At 33.0% G+C, this 20,575-nt stretch overlaps 1 protein-coding gene across 1 annotated transcript in view; it reads left to right on the top strand.

Moving 5' to 3' along the window:
* The window catches only part of Tmem232 (transmembrane protein 232), a 201,397-nt gene that overhangs the window by 50,947 nt on the left and 129,875 nt on the right, over nt 1-20,575 (top strand). Inside the window, exons 8-9 of the mRNA XM_063235601.1 lie at nt 4,471-4,594; nt 5,580-5,829. Coding sequence (XP_063091671.1) covers nt 4,471-4,594; nt 5,580-5,829 — 374 coding nt within the window. The remainder of the gene's footprint in view (nt 1-4,470; nt 4,595-5,579; nt 5,830-20,575) is intronic.

Genomic DNA, 20,575 nt, shown 5'->3' on the forward strand with positions numbered 1-20,575 from the left:
GCAATTCTATACTTTAATCCTTTTCTAGACACTATCTTCTGTTAGGTCAGATTTGAACTAATTTTTCCTCTTTCAGACCTCTTGCCTACTGAATTTCTTCTCTTAACGTTTTCTGTGTAAGCTAATCAAATTAGGCACTTTATCTGTCCCAACTCATTTCCCCCCCATAACCCATAATTTAACACTGTTGTAGATAACCGATCCCGTTTCAGACTTGCTTGCCTGATTCCTGTTCCCACTGCCACAGGGTGGGGTGGGACCCCTGTTGTTTCATGACCACTGTAGTTTCTTACCTGATTTCCTTGGCTTATGTCTTTCCATCAGTAGTCTGTGGCAAACCATCTGCCACCAATATTGCAACGTAAAAGTGATCATGTCTTTGTACCTCTTCAATTTACCTAACAAGAGTTTTTTAATATGGCACAGAAGTCCTAATTATTGCCTGTAAACTTACCTTAATATTAGAAAAAGAAGAACAAGAAATAGTTGAAAGGTCCTGATACTGACATTGTTATCAGACAGTGCTTGACAGGACTGATTGGAGGGACTAATGATCCCCTGGTGTCTTCGTTGGTGAAACAGCAGTCATTAAGTATCTTATTGCATTTCTCCCTTCTCTCACGGGCTTCCCTGAGCTTCAAAAAAGAGCTCTAATAATCCAGAGAAAGAATCTTCAAGAGACAGGCTCAAGATTAGATGTTTTATTTGTCCATCTCTTCCAAGTAACAAAAAATAGACACTGGAAAGAGGTAAATTATTTCAAATCATTTTTTAAAATGATCAAATTCAAGAATAGAACATTACTTCCTTCATGTGCACTGAAATAGAAACTAATGTGTTTATCTAATCATTCTTCTTAGTATGTTAACACAAACTTGAGTTTCTTGTAGCATTTTAATTAGTTATTTAAAATGCGCCTCCTTATACTTAAACAAATACTTATATATTTGTATGTAACATATTTATGAAATTGTTTTATTTATTAAAATTTACCTATTTTCAAGATTTTCTTGGAGGCACTTGCAATTAGGATTTCCTCTTTTTAAAATCATTAAACACTATTAATTTTTTATTTGGCTTGACTAAATCTCTAAGAATAGGTATTGATTATCTGTAAGGTAAGAAAGACCTCGAATATCCACAACCATAGGTGTACATAGCATCATCTTAATTTTCTTTTAAAAAATAATATGTTCATTTTGCCTGATAGTACATTTCTAGGATCATGTTTTTTTTTTTAATTTCCACCTCAAATCTCCAAATATTGGTATGCTCTTTCCTAATTTATTGTATTATATAATGTTCAAAGTCAGGGTTTTTCTTTTCTCCCTGTACTATAATTTTCAGTGGATGGTATTTTTTTTTTGTCTTTTTCATTTTTATCGGTACCGAGGATCGAACTCACGACCGCCTGCTTGCAAGGCAGGTGCTTATGCCGCTGAGCTAAATCCCCAGCCCCATAGGGACTCATTTGTCACATGGTATCCTCTGGCATCCTCTCTTAACGCACTAGCATCTCAGGAGGCCTGGGAGCTCCTCTGCTTAACCTCATGGAGTCCCCTCTGAAGTGGTATACAAAGGCAATGGCTATAGCTCTGTAGTTTTCTAAAGGCCTCCCAATGACTACTGATAGCCTATGTGTGTTCCCAACTTCTGACTCCCAGTGCTTAGTGTTTTTCTTAAATTATGGTGACAAAAATCCATGTATTTTCAGGAATGCCAATGTTAAGTTTTTTACCAGTTGGGGACTTTGAAAAATGACACTCTGCTCATTGAGGAAACTAGTATAGAGGAGTAAGGAAGAATTTTGAATGCTGATGCTCCTAATTTTTTCTAAAAATAGATGTATATGTTATATAATATATTTTAGAAAGCCAATAAACTCTGGCTCAGTTTACTACACAATTATGTAAAATTTGTAGCAGTTATTAGTTACTTCATGTATGCATAAGTTGATGGCATTGTAAAACCAAGTCAATGTACTGAGAGTTGAGTTTTCTACATTCTAACAAGTTTACAAAGAAGTTACGTGCAGGGTAAAAATTTCTAGCCTAATCCAATTTGAGTTCTCTCTATACACATTGATTTTTAGCTTTGATTTTTTAATAAACTGGTTTATTGATTCTTCCATTCTACTTTTGGTAGAGGGATTTTTGCCTATAAAATACTTTGCAGTCAGCAGCATTGATTGAAAATAGTGTCTCTGGTGATGCTTTCTGAAGAATCATTTTTCTACCATTGGTGGCTAACACTGATGAATGTTTTCTAGTCCATACTTAATAAGAATGTTAGGGGTTAGATAAAATTTTCAAACTTAAAAGAGAACAGAAGAAGCCAAACCTTATGATTATCAAATATAAAATAGCAAAATTATGTCTTAGAAATTTTGTGCCTTTCCTCCCCTTCACTTGACTATGTTGTAAATTATGAATGATAATACTTGGGAAAGAATCACTGTCCAACTTGGGGTTCCCTGGACCTCTTCTTTCTATTACTCTAAAACTTTATAGAGAAAGAATGACCAAACTTAAGATTTTCTTAGTTTGAAGAAATAGTATTTTTGTAATTGAATTCAATTCATTATTTTGAACCCAGTCATTTTATAGAGTATTTTATTAAAGTCTCTTAAAAGTATACTTTCTATATGTGCTTTATATAGACAAGCAATTAAGGCTGCGATAAGGCGATAAGGTCTTACATTATATATGTGTACTTAATGGCTAAATTAGGATTGTCTTAATTTTTTTACTGTAAAATTTATGATCATAAGACTATGCTAAGTGTTTCTGTTAAGATTTGGTCTTCTGCATGTTCCAGAAACCCAATTATATACACATAACCAAATAAGGGTTTAAAATTGCATATGGAAAATCTTACTATACTAAAGCAGATGCTTCAGGGATTCCTCAAACCTCAAGCCCTTTCTGGCTTCCTTTGTGTCATGTATCGCATTGATTTCCATCCTCATTGTTACAAGAGTGCTGGCCCACCTTCTAGTATCAAGCATGAATTCTGAGCAAAAAGAAGAGGGTAAGCAAAGGAGAAAAAATATTTTAACAAGAAAAATAGCAGCTTACTTGGAAAGCTTCCATAGTATGCTTATGTTTATATTTATATTTATCATGTTAACCAAATCTTTATTGTGTGGTGCTTCCAAATTTCAAGAAAGTTTGAAGATTTAATCTTAAATCAAGTTTACTGAGATGTAATTAAAAACACAGTTTATATACACTGATTTATGATTCTTGACAAATACTACACTCTGATAAGCACTACTCCTATCAAGATACAAAACATTCCATCTTGAGGATGGAACTTTAACTGAGAATTTTGCTATTTTAAACAAAATTCAGGTTCTGTTAGGTGGTCAATAGCCACCATTTGCCATAGTAACATTAAATATGGAGATACTTAAATAGTGGTCAGGAAAAGAATTGTAAAAACATAAAATACCTCTATGGCAAAGAAGATTTTAGCTACAGTTAACCATATTTGAGAATATGAACTTAGGCAAGTTTCCCAGAACTGTGTCTCCACTTCCTGATATGAAAAAGGCTTTGAAAAGTCTTAAGTTTGTGCAAAATTAAAATAAAATATAGTGTACAAGAATATTGAGATCTGGAAAGCCCTATACAGATATGTAAAGTTGTTGTTAATACTTATGATGAGAGCTACTCTCTTTTGAAAGTGGTGTTGAATTTAATTCCAGTAGCCTGACATATGGTTGTGAAAATTAAATATGCTTGTGAAATACACTAACTTTTAAGTTTATTAGTGATCTATAAATCAAGGCAATTAAGCACCTTTGGGCAGAGAACACTTTTACATCTGCATTTTTATCAGTTCTGTTTTGAATTATGTCTCTTTCACTTGAGTGAAAATAGCACTTAATGTATAATTTCCTGAAAATTTTATGTACCTTTATGGCTAACAAGTTCTGCTGTAATTTCAGTTATTATACAATACTTTCACAGTAATATGAAACAGTATTTCATTCATTTGAAACGAATTTCATTTTGAGAAACTGCACTTTTTGTAAAATCATGCAATATCAAAATTTGGAGTGTGTGGGAAGACCATTTTTGATTTGTTCCCTTTTCTGAAAAGAAAACACTCCTAAAATTCACCCCATGGAATCAGTTGCAATAAGTTAAAATAAAAACCTCTTGTGGAGTTGTGAGGGCACTCGGTAGGACCAGAGGTCTTGGGAGTTCTGTCAGAAAGGATCTATGAAGAACTGTGATTATTTGTATTATTTAGTTCTCGGAGTGTTTTTCAGAACATTTTTCTAAACACAAAAATCTTGCCAAAATGTTGACCTTTTTTTGTAGACTTTTGCATTAATCAGTACCAACCAATTCCAATCTTCATTGAAAATAAATGTACTTGCTATTCCAAATATTCATTTCCATGAAAAGACTGCTTATTGTTAGTTTTCATTAAAGGCTTTGCTATTTCTTCATCATCCAGGTTGGATTTAATAGTAGCCTTGCTGGTTCTTGGAGAAGCTGCCAAATTAAATATGACCTGCTTGAAAACTTTAATGGAACTGATGAGAGATTTTCTTTTAAGCATTATGTCTGTTGAAAAACAGGTAACAGTTTTGCTAATTTAAATGTGAAAAGAGACTTGAATAGAAACTTTTTTTTGCTTTTATTTAAATTGTGTATCATATAGGCAAATATAATCTATAAAACTTTGTTATAGTAATTTTAATTAAGTATAAAAGTAAATGTTCATATGTCATAACATTGACTATTTTCCATGTTCTAATTTATTATCAAAGTTTATATTTTAGTGTAAGATGCTTTTTTTTTTACCTATTTTTGAATATTAAATCTGTTTCTAATTGTTCATGGTTAATTACATGTTCACCTGGCATTCTCGTACATAAAACCTCACCTGCATTTATGACTATTTCTTTGGAATATGTTGCTAAAATTAAATTACTGAGTTCTTGTAAGATTTTTGGGATAGATGCCCAAATTCTTCTCTCAAAAATGTAAATATTTTGTATGTCTATAAAAATATACGAAAAAGCCACACTCTAAAAAGAATTATTTTCTAGTACTGAATTAATTTACATTGCATTAACTCCTAAAGAAATTGAAGCCATTGTTTTTTATGGTTATGAGCCACTTGTATTTTTAAAACTTCACTTGTTGCAATCTATCTAGGGAAAATTGGTTTTCAAATAAGTTTAAAAATATTTAGGAATATCAATTTATTTTGGTCTTTTAGAAACTCCTTAAAATTTGAAGATATATTTGTTTTAAGCATACCATACAGTTTTTAAAAATTGTTTTTACTTGCTTGTGTGTGTGTGTGTGTGTGTGTGTGTGTGTGTGTGTGTGTTCGTGTGCTGGGAATTGAACTCGACTTTGTGCTTGCCAGGCAGATGCTTTGCAACTGAGCTATATTCCCTCCTCTCTACAGTTCTTTATTCTGACAGAATATATTTTGGTTACCTAATGCCCCCACTCCCGCGCCCAGGATTTAAACTCAGGACCTTGCACTTGCCAGGCAGGAAGTTGTGCTGCTGAGCTGTATGCTCAGCCCTGCCTGTTTTCTTCTTTCAGGAGGACATGTGTGAGGGAGATGACCTTTGCTGGTCCTGGAATGTCGTTCATACATACACAACGATCATCGCAGAGATCTGTTTGTATGCAGCCACATCTGATTTGCGGAAAACTGCCTTTATTGGCGTCGGTGGCTATAAATGTCCACGCAAAAAAATTTTACTTATCGACGAATCAGAACAGCCAGAACTACAGGAAACAAGTATTTTACATCTTTTGGAATTCTTTTCTTCAAAAATATCAGATAATTGTAAGTAGGTTGTGTTTCATTTTGATGAATAATACATTTAAATGTCCCTGTTTACCTATAGTAATGGCTTTTTATAGCAAGGTAAGTTTTAGAAGTGAAACATAACTTTAAATTCAATTGGACTGTCATGAAAGAATATTTTATAGATGAATATTTTCTATACAAACTCACACTCTGTTAATTCATTTTATATATATATATATATATATATATATATTACTTGCAAAGAAAAGAAAGTTTTTGAAGTGTATATAAAATTTAGTTCCTCTTTACTATATAGTTTTCCCCTTTAGAACTTTACTTCTGTGCTTCTGCGTTTTCTGTAAGGCATCTCCTGTATCTTGTTTTTTTCCTGTCAGAGAATTTCTCTTCGTTCATTCACTGAAATATTATAGTATATTCTTCACAATCATCTTCTTATATTCTATTAAAAAGTTCCTGTTTTTCCTCTCAAAATTAAAAGTAACTTTCTGTGTTTATGGAAGAGTAACAGAAAAAATACGATTATTTTTAAAGCATAATACGATAATATTTTGAGAAGTTCTTTTAGATTGATTAAACTTCATACATTCATTATGAAAATCATTACAGTTTATATATTGTTTTATTCCATTTTATGGCTGGCTTTCATTAAATTGTGAGACAACTGAGTTGTTTATGAATTGTATTTGTATTAACAAAGAATCTAGCATAGGAGCATGTGATGGGTGGACAAACAATGATAGTGGATTTATCATGTAATTAAATAAATCACTGAATTTCAGTTATAAGATTTTGAAATTATGGAATGAATCAGAATTGTTTTTCTTCAGAAACATAATTTACTGATTTGGGGCAAATTATGCTTGCATGTAATTTTAAATAGTAAGACTTCAATACTAATTTCACTCCTAAAACCCTTTTCACTCTTTTGAAATTACATTCAATACTCTTTTGCTTTACTTTATAGACTGGAACCTGTCATACAAGGTCATTTGCTTACTTGCTTGCCTATTTCCTACTTTTCATAATTACAGTATTTTTGTTTTTATTGGTATAAATTTTAAATACATCTTTCTTAGTACACAAATTATATCGCTCTAGTGTTTATAATATTAAACGAAGGAATAAGTATTCATTTATTTCTCTTCACATTTTAATTATTCATAATGGTCAGGAATCTACCTCTATAGTAGTTTATCCCGTGATTTGTAAACTGCTCTTCAAAAAGACCTAAAAAACAAAGAAAAAAAGGTCCTCTAAATTGTAGGCTTTCAACTCTTGTCTACCTTTGCAGGTTAGTGGTTTCTGATTCTTTCTTTCCTTTGATGTTGGGTCTGGATGAAATTCCTCCCTGAGGAGGATCTTTACTCCCAGAAGCCTCTTGGCTTCCCTAAAGGATGCCTGGCCTCTGGCATAACTTCACCATAATGGAATTGCATATTCTAAGTACACTCAAAATTTTGTTCCTTCTTATAAGCCTGACAAATTTTCCCTAATTAGTCGATAATTGACCGGCGCAGCCCCCCAATAAGACAGGAGATGCTTCAGGTGGTAACAGGAACTGCCGCTTTATTTACGGGCTCTGGTTTATATATTCGGCCGTGACCAATCACAGGCTGCCACGAGGAAGCAGGGCGGGAATGGGACTGCAGGCTCTGGCTAATATATCCAGCTGTGGCCAATCAGGGGTTGCCACAGAGTCCGCACAGGGCGAATACGGAGTGAGCACGAGGTGCGCACCGGTTGACTAATTTAGAGAGGGACCTGACGCATTGCAGAAGCTGACGTTGTCTTATCGTCAGGGGCGGGGTGGGTTGAGCGCCTGCGCCTGACAGATAATGTCATCCAATTTATTTGTTGTTGATATTTTGTCTTTTTAAGTTTCTTATTTTCTCCTGAGGACTTTATTTTGATAGCTCAGAATTTGACTGAATTCTTAAGACACTTGTTTTTCTGGCTAATTTCTGCTACTTAATATTGCTTAGTTTTCTGGAAAGCGCACCCCAACTGTTCGCAACTCAAATATTGTTCTTTTTCTTCATAATGGTATAACAGCATATTTACTGAAAATCTTCTTGTCATTCATGTGCATTTCCTTTCTTCTTTTTTTTTCTCATTCATATATATTTTCTTACAGTGTATTTTATAGGTGTTCTATTTCATTATTGATATATATTTTTAAAATTTTTATTGTTACATGTTTGCAGTATACAAAATTTACATTCATTCCTCTCAACATCTGATCCCCTTTTCTATCTCAAAAAGTTTGCTTCTTTGGTCCTACCGTCTATCCTTTATTTAACTCTAATTTATTCATATTTTTGGTTTCTTATATCAGAGAAACTGCTATATTTAACTTTCTAGATCTGACAATAGTATCATGCTAAGATCCATCAATTGTCCTTCAAATAATGTGAATTCATTCTTCTGTATATATGAATAAAATTCTAATTCTAAATAATAAATATATTTCTCTATGTCTTTATCTCTTTATCTACCTATATCACATTTTCTTTGTCTGTTTTTATGTTGGTGGGTATCTAGGCTGTTTCCAGGGCTTAGCTATTGTGAATTGCAGTGCTGTAAATATGCATGTATCATTACAATATGGTGACTAACTTTTGGGAATTTATCCTGCACAGGAAAAGCTGGATCAAATGGATTTCCTATTTTTAATGTTTTGAAAAATCTCCATATTGACTTGCATAGTGATTGTACTAGTTCACACTCTCAGCAACAGTGTAGAAGAGTTCCTTTCCCCCCACATCCTGAGTAGCGTTTGCTATTCTAGAAAAGATGTGTTGCTCTTCTTTTGTATTTTTCTTCATAGCCATTCTGACTGGTGTAAGATGAAATCTCAGAGTTGTTTTGATTGAAATTTCCATAATGGTTAAATGTAAACTGAGAGTTGTCAAGCATATAGTAACATGTGGCCACTCTTTTATCTTCTTTGTTGATCTGAGCGAACACACTTTGTTTTTGATTGATCTGAATTCAGTACCCAATGAAAAATATAACATCTAAAGTCAGTAACACCAAAAGTTTCATATATGTCCCTAGGAAGAGAGCCATCTATATAACTGTGCAATAAGCAATAGTCTTATTAATTGTGATCTGATTGTGATTTTTGGTAATTATTTGCCATTGAATAAAGCTTCTAGGAGTTTCCAAGATTCATTATACAAACCACTAGGCAATGTTATAGATCAGCCAGTAGGCGGTGTTTTGGATCTTTACAGCTCACGTGTTTTCAGCTTTTTATTCTTTAAGTGGACCATGATAGAGAAGTAAAATCACTAGCAGACTGGATTCTAGAAGGAGATCATCATTACCCACTCATATGATTGGCAGAGTCAATGGATGGGCTTGTTTTCACTGATGCTCTTCTGGTAATTGCTCTTGAACTCAGCAATGAAATGATTAACCAGTGCGTTATTTGTGTATTCTCAACACAAAAGGACAGGTAACTGTTTCTAGCCCTGCACTGCTATTTTTTTCTTTTTGTTTTTAATTTAAGGATAAAAAGAAAAATATATATAAAAAGGGTACAAGTTATACAGAATTTCAAAAACATAAACAGTAGGAAATCACTAGTTAATAGATTACATATTGTTATCTTTGAAATAGTTGTTCAAGTTACAAAATTAAAGCATATAAAGTGGACTTTCAAACAGTGAGACTGGAAACAGTTTTGTTCAATGATCCAACAAAACTCAGTAATATGGTTATCTATCTTATACACTTAAATATATATGCAGTTATATTCTTTAGAGCATTTTCTTTTCCTTTCTTTTGTACAGTGACAATTACACATTTTGGGTTTTATTGCTCCCACTGTTCTTATTACTTATTTTTGAAGTGAGTAAAACCAAATGTGCCATAACAGAACAAAGTCAGTCAAATCAAAAGGATGGACATAATAGATAATATAAAAACAAAATACTAGGTGATCAACAATGGTTACCATACTGCCTCTTGCTATCTTAAAAGAATTGCCTATATTGTCAGTTATAATAAAATTGAACAAAACAGTAAAGGATAAAACTAAAACATTGGAGACATTACAGGACTTTAAAAGAAGATAATAGTCAACCAGAATGGGCATCATAATGAATCTTATTGTTTTCACAGTTATGCCTATACTTTTGAACTTGGTACTATCAAGCAAAGCAGAATAGGGGAAAATCAATCAAAACAAGATGGTGAGGGCTATATAGGATTTCAAATCAAGTTAATAGGAAATCAAAGTGGGTTACTATAATGTATCCTGCTTTTTTTCTTTTTCCCTTAATTAAAAAGATAAAAAAGTAAATAATTTTAAAAAGGAGATTGAGATAAAAGAGAGCATAACAACAAAACAGCACAGGTCAAAGCATAATCATTTGAGCAAAACAGTGTTTCACCATAAGATATCCTGACATAAAAAGTAGTTAGTTACCATATTGTCTCTTTCCTTGAAATCTTTGAGTATAAATTTGTATACTGTAGCACCAAACATATCAAGATAATGTAAAACCATTCAAGAGAATGACAATATTACAGGGTATTTAGAACCAACTATCAGAAAACGAATAATGGTTTCTGTATAATCTCCTTGTCTATAAAAGTTTTTGCTTATATTATCACATATAATAAAATCCAATAAGATACAACCTGTTAAGACCGATGGAGACAGAAGAATAAAAGCTTGATGGGACTTCAAAGCAACATGATACTAAATCAGCACTAGCTATTATGATGTCTTGTTTTCTCCAAAATAGCTGTTCCTACCATCCAATCTTCTCTGCCTCATTTCTGTTGAGCTCTTTTTCTGTCGTTTGTTGTCAGTTTGTCTTCTTCATTTCACTTTCTGCTCCATTCATTGTGGCCTCTCTGCCACTGTTTCTGAAGTCTTGGTATTTTCCTTTTTTAGAATATCCTACAGTATTCTCTGTAAAGTTGAATTGGTGGTTGCAAATTCCCCTAGTTCTTCTTTATCCTGGAAGCACCTTGTTTTTCCATCAATTTCTAGGGACAGTTGTGCAGGATATATCAATCTTGGCTGGAGGTTATTATCTTTCAAAGCTTGAATTATTTCTCCCCACGCTCTTCGTGATTTGATAGTTTGTGCCAAGAAGTCTGCTGTAATTCTGATGGGTGTTCCCTTGTAAGTGATCTGTTTCTTGTCTCTGACAGCTTTTAGTATTCTGTTCTTATATTGGATTTCTGGAATTTTGATTATTATATTCCTGGGTGTAGCTCTGTTTGGGTTGTAGGTGGCTGGGGTCCTGTATGCCTGATACATCTGAGCATCTTTACCTTTTGCTAAATTAGGGAAATTCTCTTGGATTATTTATGTGAGTAGCTTTTGTAGTCCATTTGTTTGTGTCCCTACTTTTTCTTTTATGTTCTTAATTCTTAAGTTATAGATCCTCTTATTATGTTCTAGCCTTTGTATTATTGCTGTTTGTTTTCTTGTTATTTTTAAGAAGTTTTTCATTTCATGCTCCCATATTACAAATCTGCCCTCCAATTCAGATAATCTATCCCTAGTTTCTTTCAAGCTGTTATGCCAGCTTTCGGTAGAGTTTTTAGTTTCCTTGTGATCTCTTTGAACCTGCTTCATGTATTCTATGTTTTCTCCATCAAACAATTCTCCCCTTTTTTTCTGTTCTTCCATTCCACCATCTGTTTTTTCTTGGGCAGTGCTTAGCATTTCTCTAACTATTCTACTTATATCTTGCTTTATTTCATTAAATACTTCATTTTTTAAACTCGTCTATGAGGCTCTGGAGATATTGCTTTATGTCTATTTGTGCCATGTCTGATATTGCATGTTTTGTTTTCCTTTGCATTTCCCTTTCCTGGATCAGTGTTCTCAGGATTGTGGACTGAGGACCCTTTCTTGTTGCTTCCTCTTCCCATACTTTTTGTTCCTTCCATACAAGCGAATGTAGGAGGCCCAATTTTTTTCTCTTTGTCAGTTACAGTTTGTTTGAATTGTGCCCGCTAGGTGTTCCCGCCCACTGCCACCTGGGCAGCCTCTTCTGGGTCTGCCCCTCCAGGTCAACCTACCAAAGGCTTCACTGCTAGGGTGCACCGCCAGCTGCTGGGACCCTGTTTGGGCTAGCCTACTGGGTCTTAGTCAGTGTCGTCATGCAGGCCAGGCACTCCCAACCAATCCTGCTTGAGAAGGGAATATGTCACTGCAATGTCACGGCTAATGTGACTGCAACATCCTGTTCCAGCAAGTCTGCCCAGTCCCAGTATGTCATTTGCTGAAGCCTCCTACTCTATGAAAGGGTCTCCATTCTGTTCACTCACCGCAAGTCAATGTAGGGCTCCCTGCTAGTCCTGCTCTCAACTCCGTTCGCAGATTCCCGCTCTCAGGTCTTTCGCAAGTCTCTCTCCTTGTCCTGCAGATTTGGACACAGCAGCAGCAGCAGGAAATTCAAATCACGGCTTCCAGTGGTGCAGGTTCTAGCTTCCGGCGCTGAGATTTTATCTGTTCCTGTTATAGCACCAGGATTGGATTTCCAGTTGGTTTCTCTTAGCTTAGTTCATTCCTGGGTCGGCAGGGTGTATCTCCCCTTGCTTAGGACTCCTCGTACTGCACCATTCCTGGATTTTAAGCAGGGTATCTCAGAGAGCCTCTGTAGCTGCTGCTATCTATCCGCCATGTTATTCTGGACGTTCCCTGCCCTGCTATTAATTATTTGATCTACAATAAGAAAAATAGATGTTTCAAAAGTGTGCCTAATACTGATAGAAGTCAGACCATTTCTATGACAGTTTCCCCTGTAAGCCATAAACAATGCAAGTGGCATTTCTCTCACTGAAGATTCTGAGCATTTTGAAACCCTCATACAGTTCTCATACAATTCTTGTGATTTCTTAGGAAAATGATCAAAGTAAGTTGGTAATTGAAAGACAATTTGATTAAACATTTCTCAAGGATGTATCCTTCAATTTTCTTCCTCCTTGTCAAAACCAAAGAATATACCAGTACTAGAGGTAAACTTGTGACATCCTCTTTAAGTTTTTAATGGATTTCTGGCTTCCTGCATCAGTTACTACTATGAAAAGCTTGACAGATATATTTTCAAATAGTTCACCAACTGAATAGTAGGAATTGGAAACTCTACCAATGCTGTTCAGTGTAGCTTGTAACATCACTGAATAATTTTTTCATATAGAGAAAATGATTTCTTGTGAGTTGTCCTATGTGTATGATCACTAGCAAGGAGAGCCAGTTCCATAAAACGATAGAAAATAGGGGAGTCCAAAACTGTTACCCTCTATGCAGGCCAATTAACATGATTACTGGAAAAGATGGATGTGTCTTGCTGAAAAGCAATTTTAAAAATACCTAGAGAGTCTACTTTGTTAACTGAAATGATTTTTCCTCATGACTTTACCCTTCAGAAGTAAGTAACGTTTAAAGTGTGTGTGTGTGGAAAAGCTCTGAAGGCACCTGAACTGGCATTTTAATTTTGTTACTTATCTTAAAATCCTGCATCAAACTATGTAATTCTGTTATGACTTAACCTTGTTTTTAAACTTGATATTTTAAGAGCCCCATTTTTATTAAAAACTTGTTTTTTGGAAAAAAACAGGAAAGATATAAACATTTGGTGTAGTAACCTGCTGAATAGTAAAATCTCAATAAAGTGTTATGGTTGGTAATGTAGTTGTTAATACTGTTATTTCCATGAGAAAGGATTTTTTTTTCTAAAAATTATTCTAATGTAAATCATGTTCCTGGGATTTTTATTTGAACATAAAGATATAAATGATACCGAGAAACAGTTTTAAATGGGACTAAGAAACTTTCGATGAGAAGGTCAAATAGTTTTCTCTTTATTAAATTTATTGGTACAATTTATGTATAAATAATGATCACATTAATCATAGGGAACTTAAGCCTGTACAAGGTAGTTCTTAGTTCTTTTTTCTCCATTCCTTCTCCTTTCCTGAACTCCCTTTCCCCTCCTTATATACTAAACCTTGTTTTCATTTTATCCCCTTTGTCTCATTTTTTCTTTTCCCTTTCTAACTCCTGCCCCTATCCCTTTTCCTTTTAAACAATTTCTTCCTGTTTCACAGTATATATTACATTTTGATTCTTATTTGCGTTTTCAGTTTCTCATACCAGGGAAACAATGAAATATTTACACATGTGCGTCTGATTTATTTCACTTAAGAGTACGGTCTCAAAATGTATCCATTTAGCTAGAAATGTCTCAAGTTTATCCTCATGGCTTGGTAGTACTCCTTGTATAAAAAAATCTTTTTTATCTTGGTTGATGGGCATTTGGGTTGTTTCCAAGATTTCTTATTGACCATTCATAAAGTTTAATTATATAAAGTTTAATTACCAGGAAACAACTGGAATCATAGTTTGGGGAATGTGTTCTTAAAGAAACTAATAATTTTTATATCGGTAATTTCTACATGAACTTATCTGACATTGGAGAAGAACTAGAGAATCTAGAGGAAGACATAATTACTTAGCTCCCTTTTTAGACATGAGATTTTTGCATTAGAAAAACTAGAGTCAGATGTTTCTTAATTGAAGAATAAATTTCGGGCTGGTGACTGGTTGGTGTTCTTCATTTCAGTCTCTACATATGCTTGCACCTGTTACCTATGCATTTCATGTTCAATTGAAACAAGGTGTCTGAGTTTGTTATTCCACTGGGAAAGGTCATCCTACCCACCACTCAATGGAGTGGAGCTGTTGGCAAATTTGAATATAATTAAGAGCATAAATGAATATTTATTTGAAACTCAAATTATTACACCACAGTACTTAGCAGAAATTATTTTGAGATGGAAATACATAAAGGAAGTTGATGAAAAAGAATTTATTTAAATACACAGAATGTTTGCTTTCTTTCTTTTGAGATTCTGATTTTGAGCAACATTTTGCCGTAATGTATTGTAGATAAAAATTATGATTGACTTAGGTTCAGCTCTTACAATATTCTAAGTTTTTAGCATATATTATGTAACTCACTAGTTACTACAACCAGACTGTAACCAACAAAAGTTCTATCATCTCCCCTTTAAAGGTTGAAAAACTATGATACTAAGAATTTATTTGTTCAGCAAACTATGCCTGTGATGCTTCCGTTTGTGAACTTATTTCTTTCCATGATTCTGGTCGCAAATCAAATTGGAAGAGAACCAAATCAAATTATTCTATGAGGTCAACATTGAACCTAATCATTGAATTTGATTTGGGGCCAGTTTGAATTGAATTATATTTGTGAACTGAGGCACCACTGTAATTAACAGTACATCTGAGATTTAATCTAAGCAATATGGTTTCAGGATCCATACTGATGCCTATGTCACTCTACTGAAATAAACAGGTTAGTTGATCACGTCAGTGGATGTTTATCAATTGCCCATCAGTATGTTCAAGATGGTGACTAACAAATTCCTACAGCCAGTCATTTTCCTGCAGCACCGTATCTGAGAGTATTGCAGCATGTGGGGTCCCGATTTTCAATATATGTTCATGGATCTTGTTTTAGGACCCAGGATCTGACATTCTAAAAAGTGGAGGTGAGGAATTTGTATCATTAAGCTACTTTCCATATTATAGTTTCAGAAAACTTGTAAGTTTAACTGTTAAAAATAAAGATAAAATGTCCTCATCATGAGGGAAATGCTGCGCATTCTTGTTACCTACAGATAGGTAAATATCCAGCCAGTTAGTGTGTATCCTTTTGTAAATTGGATACTATTTGTAATTTTAAAAAGAGGGAAATACGGGTTTATCTTATATCCTTTAAATATGCCATCCTCCTATGTTCCTATTTTGTTTCAGAATGATAAAATGATGAATTTTTTAATTAATTTGAGTTTTCTAGATCTGTGTTGTGGTAGTAACTCAGGTGGTATATTCTGTGGGGAACCAACAGACACTGATTAATGTCTCGTGTATAAGAGGGTTGAGTGTCCAAAAATAGATGATGGATGAAGTAACAAAAATAGAGTAGTAGAAATATTCTCAATCAAATCAATATTGTTTGAATCTACTGCAACGTATTTCTTCTAAACTATTTGCAAATAGTAAATAGCCAGATTTTGCTTAAAACCAACAATGGAGTTGTAAAAATATTCCCATCTCCCAAAGCAAATCATTCTAGTTTTATGCTCTGTGGAAGTTTTTTTAAATATTATATTTGAATCTTTCTTTTTGATGTCTTCCTGACCTTAAGTTAAATTTAGCTTTTGCTGGCAATAAAAATGAATATTTTTTCCTCTATGCAAGTCCTTCAGATTTGAGAAGATAATTAGCTTAGTTTCCTTCTCCATCACTTCTCACCTACTTATTCACTGCTAATTTTCTGGGGTAATTCTTATAGTACACAAGGAAATACTTTTTTCTATTTGTTTATAATTAACATCTTACTTTTGCAGGAGCTTGTCATGTTAATATCTTTGTCTATCTTTACAATAATTTATTTCAGTGTTATGAAGTGAAGACAGACGCAGGGGACCCAAATAAGTCATTATCCATTCAGTGTTGGCATGCTTCCTTTCATCTGTTTTTTAAAAGTGATTTCCTAATCTGGTGTTCCAGTGATATTAGTCAATGAAGTATATGTCATGTTTGTTAAATAACTTTGTATGCTGTATTGTGATTCATTTTAACTTAGAAAAACATTACCACAGAGAAGTTCATTTTATAAAAAGTAAACAAAAGTTGATTGGAATCTTAGAATGAATTGAAACTTTTAGTAATATTTTATTAAATTTCATATATTTTTATCTTAGTGAAGATTATTCAGTATTTAGCACAAAGGTTATGGCTATATTTTATATAAAGGAAATATTTACTTTAAAAACCATGTATATGTTAACATAAAATTTGAGTCAATCCTTACAGTTCAGAAAAATTTAAAGGTTTAATAACATGTTCACATCATGATTACACATACAAGGAAGCTAGCCAAATGTATCTATTTTTAGATCTGTAAAATAGCTTTTTAGAGATATAGTTGACATACATCTAGCTATGCAAACTTGCGTTGTGCAATCTGATCATTTTGATATATGTCACACATATGCCTGGAACTATCACTGTAACAAAGAAAATAAAAATATCTATCATTGAAGTTTCCACATGCCCATTATTTTTCTGTATTTCATCTCTCCTCACCTCTCACTACATTTTCAACATGAACTTTCTGGTGCCCAAATTATAGATGGGGTCTTTAGTTAGGTTGCATGGGTTATTACCTTATACAATAGTGCAAACATTTAAATGTTCAGTATCTCTACTTTGCTTCTCTGTAGAGTTACAAATGCTACATAGCCTTCTCAGTGTTGTCCTGCCATATATTTCTTTAGATCTGGGAGTTATTTGCAGTAATCTTTTAGCCAAGGCTACCCTGCTAAGTGCACTCTTTTGATACTATGTTCCTCGCTTGCAAATATTATTAATATCATTACCTGAAAATCTCTTTGGTAAAGAGATTAAAATGAGTCACATATTTTTTTTCTTTCTCTCAAGGGTATTTTTCCTATTAAAGGGAATAAAGAACCACAAGCAGCTATTTCTACTCATATGTCTTCACAAGAGATACAGATTTTAGGCTGGTTAATTCAGTAGCTCAATGACATTATCAAGGACCCTGTTCTCTTCATTTTTTGTGTTGTGTTTGGATATTACTAGCTGCTCTTACATTTTGTACCTAATTGTGGCAAGATAGCTGTTCTCTGCAAAAAAGTATGAAAGAGAAAGGTTTTTATTCATGACTCTGGTTTAAACACACACACACACACACACACACACACATATATATATTTCTTATACTACAAATTTGACATGTTATAGTTGTTTTTTCATGTGTTCATGGGCTTATGAAAACATAAACACTGGTTTTAAACCACTTTCATTGTTCCCAAAGGAAACCTCATACTTTTTTTTTCATACCAGGAATCAAACTCAGGCTACTTTGCCAGGCTACTTTGTTATTATTTTAATAAATTATAATTAAATATTTTTGGTGGTATTATAGGGGTAATTTTGGGGGGATTCTGAGACAGGGTCTCACTGTGTAGTTTAAGGTGGACTTGAACTTGCTATATAATTCACGGCTGGCCCAGAATTCATGGCAATTCTCCTACCTCAGCCTCCCAAGTGCTGGGATTGCAAGCTTGTGCCACCAAGCCAAGATGACGTAATTGTTTTCTTATATTTAATTTTCTGATTGTTTATTTTTGATACACAGAAATTCAAGTTTTTTCTGTACTGGAGCTTGAACTCAGGGCTTTGTGAGTTCGAGGCAAGTGGTGGAGCACTCTGAGCTGCCCTAGAATGGAATAGGTTTTTGTATATTGATTTAGTACTCTGAAATTTTGCTGAATTCATTTATTAGATTTCAATAGATTTTTTTCAAATTCATTAGCATGTTTTATATATACAATAATACTATCTTCAAATAAAGATAGTTGAATTTCTTTCCCAATCTGATTTTTTTTTCATAAAATAATTATTTTTGCTAGGTCCTGGAGTATGACATTGACTAGATACATGTGAGCAGACATCCTCAGAGGAAAGCACCAAGTCATTCACTGTTAAAAAATGGATTAGTTGTAAATTTCTCATGCATGGCTTTTATCAGTTTGAGCAAATTGTCTTTTATTACTAGTTTAAAATATTTTTTAATCATGAAGGGTTATGGAATTTTGAAAAATAGTTTGTGTTTATTTATGTAATTGTGCATTTTTTGTTTTCATCTTATTTGTCTTGTGATTGTTAAACAGATATTGTTTTTCAATTCCAGAATTCTAGTCCTGTATCATTTCATTGACTAGAGTTATATCTTATGCCCACTATCAATAAGAATGGAATTGTTGTGATTGGCTTAGACAGTTCAGGATGTATCTCTTTGGCTTTCCTGAAGTTCATAATCACCCATGCATGAAAAAGTTGAAAATGCTATCATCAAGGGCCAAGTAGAAAGGAAACTTTTATAGGCAGGAAAACAACCAAGTAATAATAAAACAAGTACACATAGATCAGAAACTGTATTATTTTCAATTTGTCTTTAGATGGATATAAATTATGTATTTCAGGGCTCCTGTACTGCAAGCATATTGGTATTATTAGTTTAAGTGAAATAAAAATTTTAAAAAGTATATGAATTGAGTTAATAAATATAGAATTGAGTTGGGAAAACATACAGTCTTATAATTTATTCAACATTACTATAAGAATATACAATAAAATATTACTGCTATGTGTCTATTTGTTGGCTTTTTTAAAAGATGAAATTACTATAACTTTAAAAATCAGTAATGAATTCTGGCTTCATGTTACTAATGAGGTAGCAAAAGATAACAACTAAAAATGTTGAAATGTTTGAATATTTTTCTAGTGTAATCAGCTTTCATTTGCTTTCTTATTAGTTATATTATTGTTTCTTAGTGTTTGGAACATGTTTGGAAATTAGTTTTACATATCTGCTCAGGTATAACATATAGCTTTAGTCCATGTTTTTTTGAAAACACATTTGTATTTTGAAAAATTAAAAATTCAGGAATCATCAATCCAGAGATTTTTCCTGAAAGTTTTCTTGCTTTCTTTGGATGTATTTATGGATCTATAAATTATCTTGCTTGGTGTATTATTCTCTGTTTTTATATCATCCCTTTAGAAAAAAATCCATAATTTTCAAGAGAGATGTTATTAGTATCACAATTTCTCTATCAGTCTTACATACTTGAAACAAACTCTTAATATAACCAGATACAACTCCTTGAAAACTAAGTCTTCTAAAGGTGTCATCTGTCAGGTTTACAAGATTTTTAAATCTACTTGCTGTCAAGATAACATCATATCTATTAAATTTTTATTTGTGGATAAATGTAAACAACTTATACAGCTTAAAAATAAATAACCACCAAATTTGGCATAGATACTGGAATATTGATCTCTGCTCCTCAATTTTTAAATTACACGCTATTGTATTTTGGGGGAAAAATGTAGAGATCAGAAAAACTGATTCACTACACTTTTCAAGGGTGAACACCAAAGATGTACACTATTAGCCTTTTCTAATATTTCAACTGACTGTTTCCAAATGTGGCCATATTTCTCTGTGCTTCTTTTCATATCTCTCTAATGGGCTTCACTACATAGTCACGTGTGTATTTAATAAATGGTTTAAGGTTTTTTTAAAATTAGGAATAGACTGAACTATGATAAAAATATGTTAGATACATGACTGGTTAAAAATCAATAAAGCAAACCAAGATTAAAACTAGTATTATCTGAAGCCCATAAGGAATCTATCAGAAGCTGAAAAAATATTATTATATATAAAAACTACAAATAATTCCAATTAAGTAAAATAAATGGTGTGGATTTCTATGTTACTTGCTGTACTTTCATATGTTGAATGTTTTAGCCAGTGTGATAAGGCAAGAAAAAGAAGAAATAAATATGGTATTGGAAAAATATTTCTGACTGACCTACATGTCTGCTTTGAATAGCCAACCCTGATAAAATAATATTACCATTAATTAAACAAAAACAAATAGTTATGAGAAAAATTGATTGACAAATTTCCTGTATACCAGCAGAAACTAAGTATAAAAATAATTCACAGAATAACACATTAACAACAGAAACAAAGCACAATTCCAAGGAATGTGATATAAAAAGAACAAAAATATTTAAAGTTTTATTTGCATAAAAGTTCAAATAAATGAAGATAAATCTTGTTCTGAAAGGATGTGTATTGTCTCTAAATTAATATAT

The sequence above is a fragment of the Cavia porcellus genome, unplaced genomic scaffold (genome assembly GCF_034190915.1).
Source record: "Cavia porcellus strain 051 isolate PalLab524CR breed Dunkin Hartley unplaced genomic scaffold, mCavPor4.1 scaffold_2, whole genome shotgun sequence".
Lineage (NCBI taxonomy): Eukaryota > Metazoa > Chordata > Mammalia > Rodentia > Caviidae > Cavia > Cavia porcellus.